A 12,302-nucleotide genomic window follows, 5' to 3' on the forward strand; every position below is an offset into this window, starting at 1 on the left:
AGGCGTAATCAAATATGATTGCAATCACCAAATATGTCACGATTTGGAACTTATACATATATAAGTTTGGTCTTATTTGTTTATTACATATTGTGTAAGTATTATTAATTTCCCATATTTTCAAATTTGCCATTGTTTGATGTCTCTTTAGGTTAAGGAGTTATCAAACGTTACTGGTTGCTCAAACTGCGACGATCTGCATTTGTGTTAGTTTTTAGTACAAATATGCAAAAATAGGATACGCGAACCGCCATTTTACAAAAACTAAAAAAAAAATCAAATGATTGTTTAAAAAGATTGATTGTATTAAGAAATTTTGTACAGTTAATGATTGTAGATGAGACATCCTTGCAATCAATGATTCAAGCGGAGAAGTGATTGCAATCACGGACTTGCCTATGATTGTAGATTGCTAATTTTGTACGATCAATGATTGTACAATCAACGATTGTAGGCAAAACGTAATTCAAATAAAATATTCAGAAGTGATTGTAAAACGTAATTTTTACATAAAGAAAAAACAAATACAAATTATTAAAATCTGACGAGATTGCAATATTTCCTATACTATGAAATTGCAATCAACTACCGAGAATTCCAAATTCTCAAGTTTGCTAGGGACAAAATAGAACTAGATTGAGACTTGCATACAGAGACGGTTTAAAGACAAAACCGAAAGATTTAAATTTGATTTTAAAAACTTTATGTTCAATATACCAATTTTTTGCATGTCCCGAAATCTTTTTTCTTGCAGTTAAATCAATGTCCTTTATATGTTCCTTGATGCTTCCTAGATTATCCTTTGTTTATAGTTCTCTAAACTTACAAATGTTTGTGGAATAGAGCACTCATCTACGTAAGGGGATGCTCTTGGGGAAAGACAACTTACTTACTCATCTAGCAGAAAATTTTGTCTGCTGCCTATACGTACGCAAACAGGCATCGCCATTTTTGAGCAAACGAGAGAGTAAGCACATCCTCGAGTGCGTCAACTTAACCATACCCTCATGAAGGAGTTGACAAACCCGCGTAGTTACATAGTCTAAAAAGGTTTTTTCATATTTACTTCTTCACGCCATTACCGCTGTCGGCTTGACATATACTATTTTGATAATAGGGATCGTAAAAAACAGTTATTAATGAAAAGGAGCTTTTTCTAGGCGGCCGCCGTGGTGTGATGGTAGCGTGCTCCGCCTACCACACCGAAGACCCTGGGTTCTCGCCCCGGGCAAAGCAACATCAAAACTTTAGGAACTAGTTTTTTCAATTGCCAGTGTCGGGCAAGCACTCCGAAAATATTTCTGCTATGAAAAGCTCTCAGTGAAAACTTATCTGCCTTGCAGATGCCGTTCGGAGTCGGCATAAAACAAGTAGGTCCCGTCCCGCCAATTTGTAGGAAAAATAAAAAGGAGCACGACGTAAATTCATTTATTTATTTATTTATTAGCTTTTTTTAGTTTCAAATACACAGCGAGAATCAAAACACGAAAAGAAAACGAAAATTCAGCGGAGATCGGATTCGCGACGGTAACCCGGAAGAAAATGAATCCCAAGCTGGAGACGATTCCGTAAACAGAGTGACAAGCGAAAGCGGTACAAGGAAGGAGAGCGAGACTGGAGGCAACCAGGACCTGAACGAAGAACGGAGCCGAAGTATATCTATATTTTGACCTTTCTGGATTGCGTATTGTAGGGATTTCTGAAAATCACCGGTTTTATCCGCTGTCCGATATCAAAAACTAGGACTAAAAGATGCATCTGTCGGCAACCAATTGGCCAACCAAATCCAAAATCGAAACAAGATGAGAGATCGAAGCTGGAGCTTTGCCCCCAACCAGAGCGACAACCGGATACAACGAAGGATAGCAAAGCTTGAGGTTAGCCCACAATCGAAACCGGATCAAAAAACTAGACCGAGTCATGTATCTAATTTGGTCTCTATGGAATGTGTCTTTTAAGAATCTCTGAAAATCTCCAGGGTTTATATTTTGTCCGGACTTAAAAAAAAAAAAACCGGGTAAGGAGGTGGATCCGTCCGCAAAGAAGCAAAAAAGAAAACTAAGCCGAAACTGGACGCAGGTTCCAAACCAGAGCGTGAACGAAAACAAAGACTAACTAACTAATACCGAACTGATTTTAGGTTCACTGCTTCCCCAGCCAAGTCGACATAACCTACTCGAGGCGAATCCTGCTACAAATATGAATGTATCATACGCATATTTAGCAAGCGAGGCTCTGGTAGGAATGACCTAGAAGGTTTAACGTCGTCACATCAAATACCTACCTCCCGCAATGGTCCGGCCTTAATGGTGCCAGTTTCCGAAGCGTATCATATCTATATTCGGAAAAGGGCTGTTAATAATACTCCACAAAACCTTCGGGAAGGCGCTTTATCAGTCTCGTAAGAGCACTAGAAACCAGAAACTAGAACCGTAACCGGAATTTGAGCTGGACTTGAATTTAAAAACCCAGATTCAGGGGGATATTAAGTGCAACGCATAGCTTCGAGGAGTTTTTTCATAGCTATGTCTTTTGCAATGAATTCCAGTTTCCAAATAGAAATCGAAAATAACGGTTTCTGTTTATATGCAATAGTTTTAGTTTTTCGTATTGGAATTCGTATCCTGCACGCAGACTATTCATCGTCGACGCTGCCGTTGTAGCTATCGCTGTTGTTGGCGCTAGACGTCGGCGTCAACATCTTTATCGTCATCCTCGCTATCTTGCCATTTACTGTTTACCAGCGACTCTTGCGGTATATTTGCCAGATTCGAATTCATTCGTAAACGTTCACTCGCCGCAGGCACGACGACTTTCCAATTCGAACGGTGTTCTTGCGACGGTTTTGTTGCTGGTTTGTTGTTTGCCGTTATGGTTATCGTTATCGTCAACGCTTTCAATGACGCCATCGTCATGTTAGAAATCTGTTTGTTGTTGTTGTTGTTAGTGTTGTGACATTCTGTTGCCATTATTTTCGTGGTTATTGTTAATGCAACGTTTGTTTTTTTTCTGCAGTATTGTTGTTTTTTCCTACGATTTTCGTTAAAGTTAAACATGTGATTATTGTTGTAGTTTAAACAGTTATGTGTAATTTTATGCACAAGTGTGCGTGTTTATGTGTTTGCAGTAACATTTCTCTGCTCTGTGTGTTTATTTTCATCCCCTGCTGTTTGCGGATACGAGATGCAGATAGTCATCATAGCGAGATATGTTGATGCTACCACCAACCATTGACGAGCAAAATATAGCCGTAGCCATTGCTATTGCACAAATACATCTGCACATATATAAATGAGATACGCATACTAACAAAGGTCGTTACAAAAGCACATCTTTATAATCACACACATACACATACTTCCCGTTTCCCAACCAACTGTCACACATACGCATATACACTTAAATACATATATACCCTATTATTATTAAGTCATCAACTGCAACATCCTCATCGAACATCCCGGTCCATCCCCGTTAAACATTGTGACGCAGCTCATTCATGCAGCACCGAGAGAATACAAATTTATGTGTGTATGTTTGTTTGTATATAAGTACAGAGATCCCGGTTCGAACATCCGTTCGTAACATCCCAAACCATACAAATACAAATATGTATCTCAAAAAATATACATTCGAATGGACAGACAGCTTAGCCTGTGTTCGTATCCGTTTGCTTCACTTAGCTTTGCTTTTGCTTGAGTTTAGTCTTGCGGAGACAACCGGCACAGACAGACAACACATACAAATAAAAATAGCGCTGGCAGGCTCAAAGACTTTGTGACTTCGCAAATGCAATCGGTTTTTGCCATGCGATGTATCTAATAGCAGTTGATGGTGATGTGATTTGCTTCATGTGACTAAAAGTTTTGGTGCGTGATTTTTTTTTGCTAATGGAAGCTGAGCGTGGTTTAAAAGATTTAAATTTATTATTTAATTGTTTTGTCTTGCAACGTTGCCTATTTGGGGCTAACTAAAGAATACAAAGATTTAAGTTACATAAGTGCGCTGTATAACAACAAAAAGTTATGGCGAGATAGTTGCAAACAAATATTTACCCCGTATGCCAAAGATATGAATGAAATAAAAGTGATGAAAAATCTTAGTTTAAAACTAATTGCATGAAATTATTGTGACGAAAGCGTGAAACGAACTTGTGCTGGCAGAAAAGGCATAATTGATGTTTGTATGTTAAGTATATTCTAAAAAAAAAAAAAAATGAAGGAAGATAGGAAAGTGCAAGTTGAAAACAAAATAACTGAAGTATTACTTCATTGATTATTAATTTAACTATTTAAAGATTTCTGCCTAGTGTATTTCGTTTTTTGTACTAACGTTAAACATATAACCACTAAGGAGATAACCTAAAAAGAACCGCTACGTGAATACTCGAATTTTTTAAGGATACTTAAAAAGAGAAAAGATTATAGCAATAACATCAAAAAATATTTCTAAACAATAACCCGATATTTAGAAAAACAAAAAAAAGAACAATAAAGAATATAAGTGACCCAAACAATGAAAATGTATTTAAATAAATAAATGAATAAAGAAATAAAATATAATTAAATAACTTCTAAACATTTTTACAAATTTTTTTTTGTTATAGTAAGAATTTTCTAGAAAATATATAAAAAGAAATAAAAAAACTTGAAACTTTATTAAAAAAATTTGGGTTATTCACCAATCAGCCAAAGATTTATTAAACATTTTTTAAAATAACTAAAAAAAAAAGTTTATATAAAATATGAATTCAATCAGTGTTACGTGTTGCCGTCGGCAGGTACAACATTTGCAAACAGTGAACAAATTTAAAATTTCTAAATGATAAGCAAGAAAGTCTTGGGCTGCCATTAGATATTTTGCACTGCCTTAACATGATTTTTGATCGCTATGCAATATCAGGTACGAATATTAAAATTGTAGAACTCTTTCCAACATAAGGGCCATTTTCTCATGTGCATTTTAAAGTTTATCTGCTCTATAAACACGAAATTTGGTTTTTATCGCGACCTCAAAGTTTACTTGAGAAAAGGGCCCCAAATACATATATTTGTACAAATTAACATACATTTCTTTTATATATAAATCACTCAAAATCGGGAAAATCTAATCTGTGTCTGGGACCGCACGCAGACCGTTTTCCGCACTCCAATCTCTCAACTAAAAACTCCTTTTTGAATTTGGAAGATATATAAATCTCTATTTAAAAAAATTATTTTGAGTAATAAACACCAAAAGAAAAAAGCTGGGCATATCAGACGAATTACGAGTCAATTCTACCGAAATTCCTGTCACTTCACAACAAACATTTGAGTTAACTTCGATTTGAAAACTAATCGTTTTCTAATGTGATGCTCTAAGGTAGAAGGTTAGAGGATAATTTGCAAAACTGTCGAGAACTATAGCACCCTCGACTAAAAGGGGACTTTACTCTCGATATCTAATCGATATCTAATCGAATTCTAATCTATCTGGCTTTTAAGTTTATATTGTTTTATTATTTAAAATACTTATTTAAAATAAGTAAGCTTATATACTTAATATGAGTATACATAATTCAAAAGGTGTCTCATTATAATCCAAAGCCTAACTTTAACGAAAGGACACATATTCTTCATAACGCCGGTGAAATAGCATGGCAACGGTTTTCTCACTTTCCCTCTAATATTTTTAAATTAATTTTTTTACTAATTTTATTTATAACAATTGAAAACTGATTTTGCAACTACTGTTATTTTCGCACAATTTTTCGCAATTTTTATTTTGTCGTAAAAAAAATCGATAACTGTGACAGCTTCGCATTATTTCTAGTCTTTCTCGAATCGTTCCCTAATTTAAATCGTAACCTAATTCTTTAATCTAGTTTTCGATTAGAGATGCATTAGAGAACTACATTAGAACACTAATATAAAATCTCAATATTTCTCTAATGCTAAAAACTGTGTTTGATGGGTTATTACCAATCGCCAATAGCTGTTGAATTAACTTCGTACAAATTGTCGATTTTGAATTGACCGTTTCAATAGTCAAATCAACAAAAAAAATGCATTATACGTAAGCCATAGCTTCGTTAACTTAACAAATATTACGTTCCCCCTAGGAATTGTGCCTTTGTTTTTTGACAGTAACCGAGTAGACCAGAATTGCGGTTACACAAGCTAGTAACGATTTTCGGTTACATAATACTCCCGTAACCGTAAGATTTGATTTTTAATTTGACAGATGGACGGTTGGCGCAAGGGTGCGCAAATGGCGGACGAGGCGATACATGTGTACACCGATGGTTCCAAAGTAGTGGAAGGAGTAGGGTCGGTATACTGCGCTGATCCGGAAATAAGCAGATACTACAGGCTACCGGATTACTGTAGCGTTTTCCAAGCGGAAATATTAGCCGTAACCGAAGCAGTAGAAACCCTGGAAGAGAATAGCTTAAGCTGCAACCATGTTAACTTTTATATTGACAGTCAAGCAGAAATTAAGGCAATAATCTCGCATAGCACAGTATCTAAATGCGTGTTAGAGTGTAAGCAGTCTCTGGAGAGAATCGCGACAGGGAGAGGCATACATCTATATTGGGTCCCAGGGCATATGGGAATAGATGGGAATGAAAAAGCGGACGAACTAGCTAAAAAGGGCGCATCCCTTGAAGTTTGCTCCGTAGACGTCCCAATTAGATTGGGCGATATTAAGCGAAGGCGAGAGGTGCACATGATCGACCAAGCGGGAAAGGCAGGGTTGAAGCGCGGGGCTGTAAAGTGTCGAAGATTATGTGTAGGTCTTACAACCTTAGACTAACACAGTTGCTTCTATCATTAAAAAGAGAGAACTGTAGACCCATGACGGGTATTCTGACTGGACACTGCCTTCTGGCGTCACATGACTTTAAAATAGGCTTGGTCAGTGATAGCAGATGTAGGAATTGCGAGTTGGAGGAGGAAACGATCGAGCACGTTCTGTGATCGTGCCCTGCACTTACCAGGCTAGGAATCCAGCTATTAGGAGTGATACAGCTGTCACATCTAGAGGCAGCAAGTGGCTTAAGTCCTAGGAAGCTTCTAGTATTTGCCAAGAGAACGGAGTTATTTTATAACATAGGTCCTGGTTTTTGATAGGGTTTTTCAGTTTGGTCGTTAAAACAAACTTCTGTTAACACTACGGATACAATCAGTCTAGTTGAGGGCCTCATGGACCGGCCAGTTCAACCTAACCTAACCTTGACCAGCGGATCAGCTTGGGGCAATTCATGATTGCAGTGATATTGGTCTTATAAAACCAAGCATAAATTCCTCTTTAAAGTTAGCTGATTTAATTGCATAATATTGAATTGACCAATGAAATAATTTCTATTAACAGAAAAATCTTAAGATTGATTGAGAATCTTAGTTGTATTACGTGATTTGTTTATTTTGTGCCACGGGCCCCAATACTTTCGCTTCGGTTGAAATTACTAAAAAAATCTGACCTCTTGTTAAAAATTTTTGTTGAATTAATCTCATTGCACTCAATTTAACGTATCACTGTTAATTCAAGAACACTAAACCCGATTAATTTACTTTACTAATGTTATGTATTTCGTTGTACTCCTTCACAGTCGGTAAATACTTAAATCTAGGAGGTATCGACAGATATAGATTTAGCGCATTTACATATATTAAGGCTAAAAGATAAAAAGACAGCGTACGAATTATGTAAAAATGTCTAAGTTTAAAATGATCAGCTAATGAAACACTTCTGCCGAAAAAATTATAAAACCAGGGCCCGAATCGTAACATACGATCACGGATCGGCAACCATACGAAAGAAAATTGCGTGATACGTCTAACGTATAAACAAAATGGGATTATAACATACGATAGCAAACGAAACGTAATTAATTTCAATTCACATTAAATTCTACGATCCACATTAGGTTGGATTGTATTTTTAGCTCACAATAGATTTTGAACTGTCAAATTGGTTGACAAAATATAAAAAATAAAGTAAATAACTACGATGGATAAAATTTTATTGTTTTGTGTGAGCTCCAGTAATAGCGAAGGCGATGAAAAGATAGTCCAAAGGCGGTTAAGAGAGTGCGGTAACCATTTGGACTTGTCGAACAAAGCGCAAGCTTATTATTTATGTATTATATCTTAGTAACAAAAAATTATTGCAGTTTCTTGAAGAGATTGCGCTTAACTTAAGAAGGTTTTAGTTACTTTCTGGAGAAGTTTAATTTGAAGCAAGCCGATACCAAACCGGGTGTCTTGCCATGAATTCCGCCAATATTTCCTTTTGGCTTGGATAAAGCTTGTTTAATTTCGACCTTTGTTAATAATAAGACTTTGAAATTTGTTATTATATTTAACTTGGTCATCTATTTTAACAATTTCTAACCTTTTCATTGAAATTTGTGTGTATACGATTGTGTTCGAATGAAAGTGGAACGGAACGTGTACGATCGAAGTAGTGCGTTCACGTATGTCATAATTCGAAAATCATATTTTTACGTGACGAGTTATACGATCACGGTAACATCCGTTGTCTTCAAGACCAAGTTTGTAAAATGTATATTTTACAAGCTATATTATATTAAATTATTATACACAGAAAACGAGTAAATTGGAAAAAACAAAGTTCATATACCTGATAGGCGGATATTTCAAAATCCATGACGGTTTATCATCAGCGATCCACACATTGAAGACTTGACGTTTATCCCATCAGACCATCAATGCACTTTGCAAGTTTCTATTTACAACTCGTTTTATACTGTTTGTTGTTTTTATTCTTTACAACCGTCAATTGAGTGCGCCAATCATTAGACGAGGATTTTTGTTGCAGCTCAGGAAAATCAGTTATATCTGTTTGTTGATAAGTATAAACTGATTGATTCTAGATAAGTAGTTCAAATAACGTATATACTCATTTCGGAAGGATCGATTGTTTTACAGAGCTCGATTAAACGCATTAGCTACATAGAATATAAATATATATTTTTAAGAAGAAGTTATCTTTGATGTAGCTATATCGCTAATGCTAACTTTTAACCAGTCTCAAATATTTTATTGGTATTCCTCACAAAAACGCCATTCCTCAGAATTTGCTTGGAAAAGCATTATCACAGAAGTTGTGTCGGGAACACCCTAGCGTTGATTCAATACATTTTAAGCCGATATAAAGTGTTTATTAAATAAGTTCTAAGATCTGACAGTCCACTAAGACATCAATATGCTGTGCCGAAACACTCAGATCTATACTTATCCATCTTCGCCATCTCTAGTTAGGTTGGAATTTATCCGGAGCAAAGTAATCCTTCGGAAAGCTTCATTTGACATTTCCCCAACTCCCAATAGAGGGCGGTCAACTCCAGGCTAAATAGATAATTGTAGTAATATTTTGTAGTACAAATCACAAAAAACGATTGTGAATACACGAAAACCAACAAAGCAGGTGACTTCTGCATACACTTAACTGACAGTTTATTACAGTCTTGATTTTTAAAATGCAACTCTCATTGCCGATACTAACAAATACACTTATGGTAAAAAAAAAAATGCCGACGAAAATTTGTTCCCTGCTACGTTGTTTCTACAGCTACGTAACGAAACTTTAGTTCTTGTGATTAACATCGATAATTTCTTAACTCATTAAGTGGTATCCTGAAAGCTTTGGTAGGAAAAAGCTATGATGACAGCTCTTCTGAAAACATTCAAAGCTGCTCCAGAAACTTCCGCGGAATTGAAGGATAGTATAAATATAAAAATTACAATCGCAACGGTATACATAGCTACTCTGGAGGAAAAATATTTTGATGGCCTGCGGTTAGGAAAAACCCCGCTTTCCACCAAAAAAAAAAAAACTCCATCCCTCACGCTAAGTTGGTATTAAGAAAACATAAACTGAACATTGAATTGGAACGACTGGCTACCTTTTATATTCAAATCGTCGTATATTCAAGTAAGGTTCGCGATGCGTAGTGGGAAGATTTCATCACAACTACGTTAAGGTAACTGTGAAGGATTCTTGGTATGTAATGGTGTGGTATGCAATAAAAACCGTGGATTTTGCTTAGGTTTCGTGAATGGAGGGTTACGTTAACGCCAACACCTACCTTGGCTGCATTTAAAGGGGCCTTTCACCAAGTATTGGGGGGTTAATCGATCACAGTAATCTAAACGGAGTTGTGAATCATTTTCTTTTGTATTTTTAGCGCTAACCGCGCATTACAAATTTTAATTAAACATATTTATTTATCGCTAATTAGAGAATATGACTCGTACCCAGTCGTACCGAGACTAGTTTCTTTTTCGTAGTACCAGCTTAGCTGGGGGACGTTTTGTTTTTGGTAGGAAGTTGGTTCTAGCGAAGGACCATCTAATTATTTTACCTCAAGTGACGGTGAACCAATGATACTATATTCATGTTTATGCTATCCATCAATTCCGCGAGAGTTGCTGGAGCAGTTTTAAATATATTCAGAAAAGCTATGATGACAATATTCCTATTAAAGCGTTCAATGGCCTTTCGTGGTCATCCACATCAATATATTTCCTCCAGAATCTCCTTAGGGATAATACATTGTAATGTTCACTTCCTACGATTTCTATAATTCTCTTGATTTGTCCTTTGTATTCAATTACGTAAATTTTTTCTTCAAGTATAAAACAATTAATTTTATGAAATATTGTTGCTTTTAAGAAAACTGCTAGGGACTTTCTAACTTTCTTGCCTTAAGATACCACCTAATGAGTTAAGAGATTGTCGATGTTAATCACAAGAACTTAAAACTTTCGTTATGTAGCTGTGATGACTATAAAAATAAAATAAATGCGCGGAGCACGCTACCATCACACCACGGTGCCGCCATAACCAGGAACAAATTTTCGAGTGCTTTTTTCTACCCTATGTTAGGTTAGGTTGAACTGGCCGGTCCATGAGGACCTCACATAGACTGATTGAGTCCGTACTGTTACCAGAAGTTTTTTTTAACGACTGAAAAACTGAAAAACCCTATCAAAAACCAGGACCTATGTTATAGAACAACTCCTTCCTCTTGGCAAATGCTAGAAGCTTCCTAGGACTTAAGTCACTTGCTGCTTCTAGATCTGACAGCTGTATCACTCCTAATAGCTGGAGTCTTAGCCTTAGTGCTCGATCGTTTCCTCCTCCAACCCGCACTTCCTACATCTGCTATCACTGACCAAGCCTAATTTAAAGGCATGTGACGCCAGACGGCAGTGTCCAGTCAGAATACCCGTCATGAGTGTACAGTCCTCTCTTTATAAGGATAGAAGCAACTTTGTTAGTCTAAGGTTGTAAGACCTAAACATAATCTTCGACACTTTACAGCCCCGCGCTTGAACCCACGCCTTTCACGCTTGGTCGATCATGTGCACCTCTCGCCTTCGCTTAATCTCTCCCAGTCTAATTGGCACCTCTACGGAGCAACCCTGTATATTATTTTATCCTAAGTGTATATTATTTGAAAAGCAAGCAAAGCCTTGTTTAAAAAATAAGAAATTTGAGGAACTTCGGATAAAATATGTTCTCGAAATAAAACAAAATTGAGCCCCGCTTCACAAAATCCTGGATCCGCCACTGGTATACGGTAGGACATTACGAAAATTGTAAAAACAATCCAACTTTTTTTTTATTTTTTTTTTCAATTTAGTGGCTTAGAAGAAGATTTGCTTTGCGAACTCATGTGAAAACCAATGCCATAACTTTTTCTTTACCATTTGGAACACACTCCTACAATAGTTCAAATTTTTATTATCTATTTGTAAACACAGTACCACAAGAGTATTTGTTAGTTATTTGCTTTTGGCGTGCGCATGTAATTTTACACACGGATGTGAATCCTTCAGATAAGACCTATGCAAATTTGAGGTTGGCATGCGTTACTTTGTACCAACTGGTGAAGGATTTCACACTTTTCGCCAGAGTAAGAAAATAATTTGAGACGCCGCACTGTAAATAAATCTTCAGCAAAACAAATGTCTCTCTGAAATCATTTCATAGATCAAACAGGATATTTGTTTTGCTATTGTGAAAATTGTTTGAAATAGATTATTGAGTTCTCGGTTTCAGATATTTGCGAAATAGACAAAAGAAATTATATAAAGTACGAATAGATGGCGTCGACCACACACGTTGTAGAGAGTTCAACAAATTTAAGGCAAAATTGAGTGAGTATGCTGGGTTTGCCCCCGAGTAAAGAAACTTCTTGAAACACTCATCAAAAATTTCTTCAGATTACTTGGCTTGACCTTGAATGCACTCAAATCATTGGGATAGCATTTTTGATACAAGCTTCTAAG

General features: G+C 36.3%; 1 protein-coding gene across 2 annotated transcripts in view; it reads left to right on the forward strand.

Moving 5' to 3' along the window:
* The window catches only part of ham (hamlet), a 204,429-nt gene that overhangs the window by 63,147 nt on the left and 128,980 nt on the right, over positions 1-12,302 (forward strand). The window contains exon 1 of one of the 2 annotated variants that reach the window (XM_067767135.1): positions 4,649-4,902. The exons of the other annotated variant lie outside the window; for it this stretch is intronic. Coding sequence (XP_067623236.1) covers positions 4,875-4,902 — 28 coding nt within the window. The 5' untranslated portion in view covers positions 4,649-4,874. Of the gene's footprint in view, positions 1-4,648; positions 4,903-12,302 lie in introns of those variants that run through there. 2 annotated transcript variants of the gene reach the window in all.

This window comes from Eurosta solidaginis, chromosome 2 (genome assembly GCF_040869045.1).
Source record: "Eurosta solidaginis isolate ZX-2024a chromosome 2, ASM4086904v1, whole genome shotgun sequence".
NCBI lineage: Eukaryota > Metazoa > Arthropoda > Insecta > Diptera > Tephritidae > Eurosta > Eurosta solidaginis.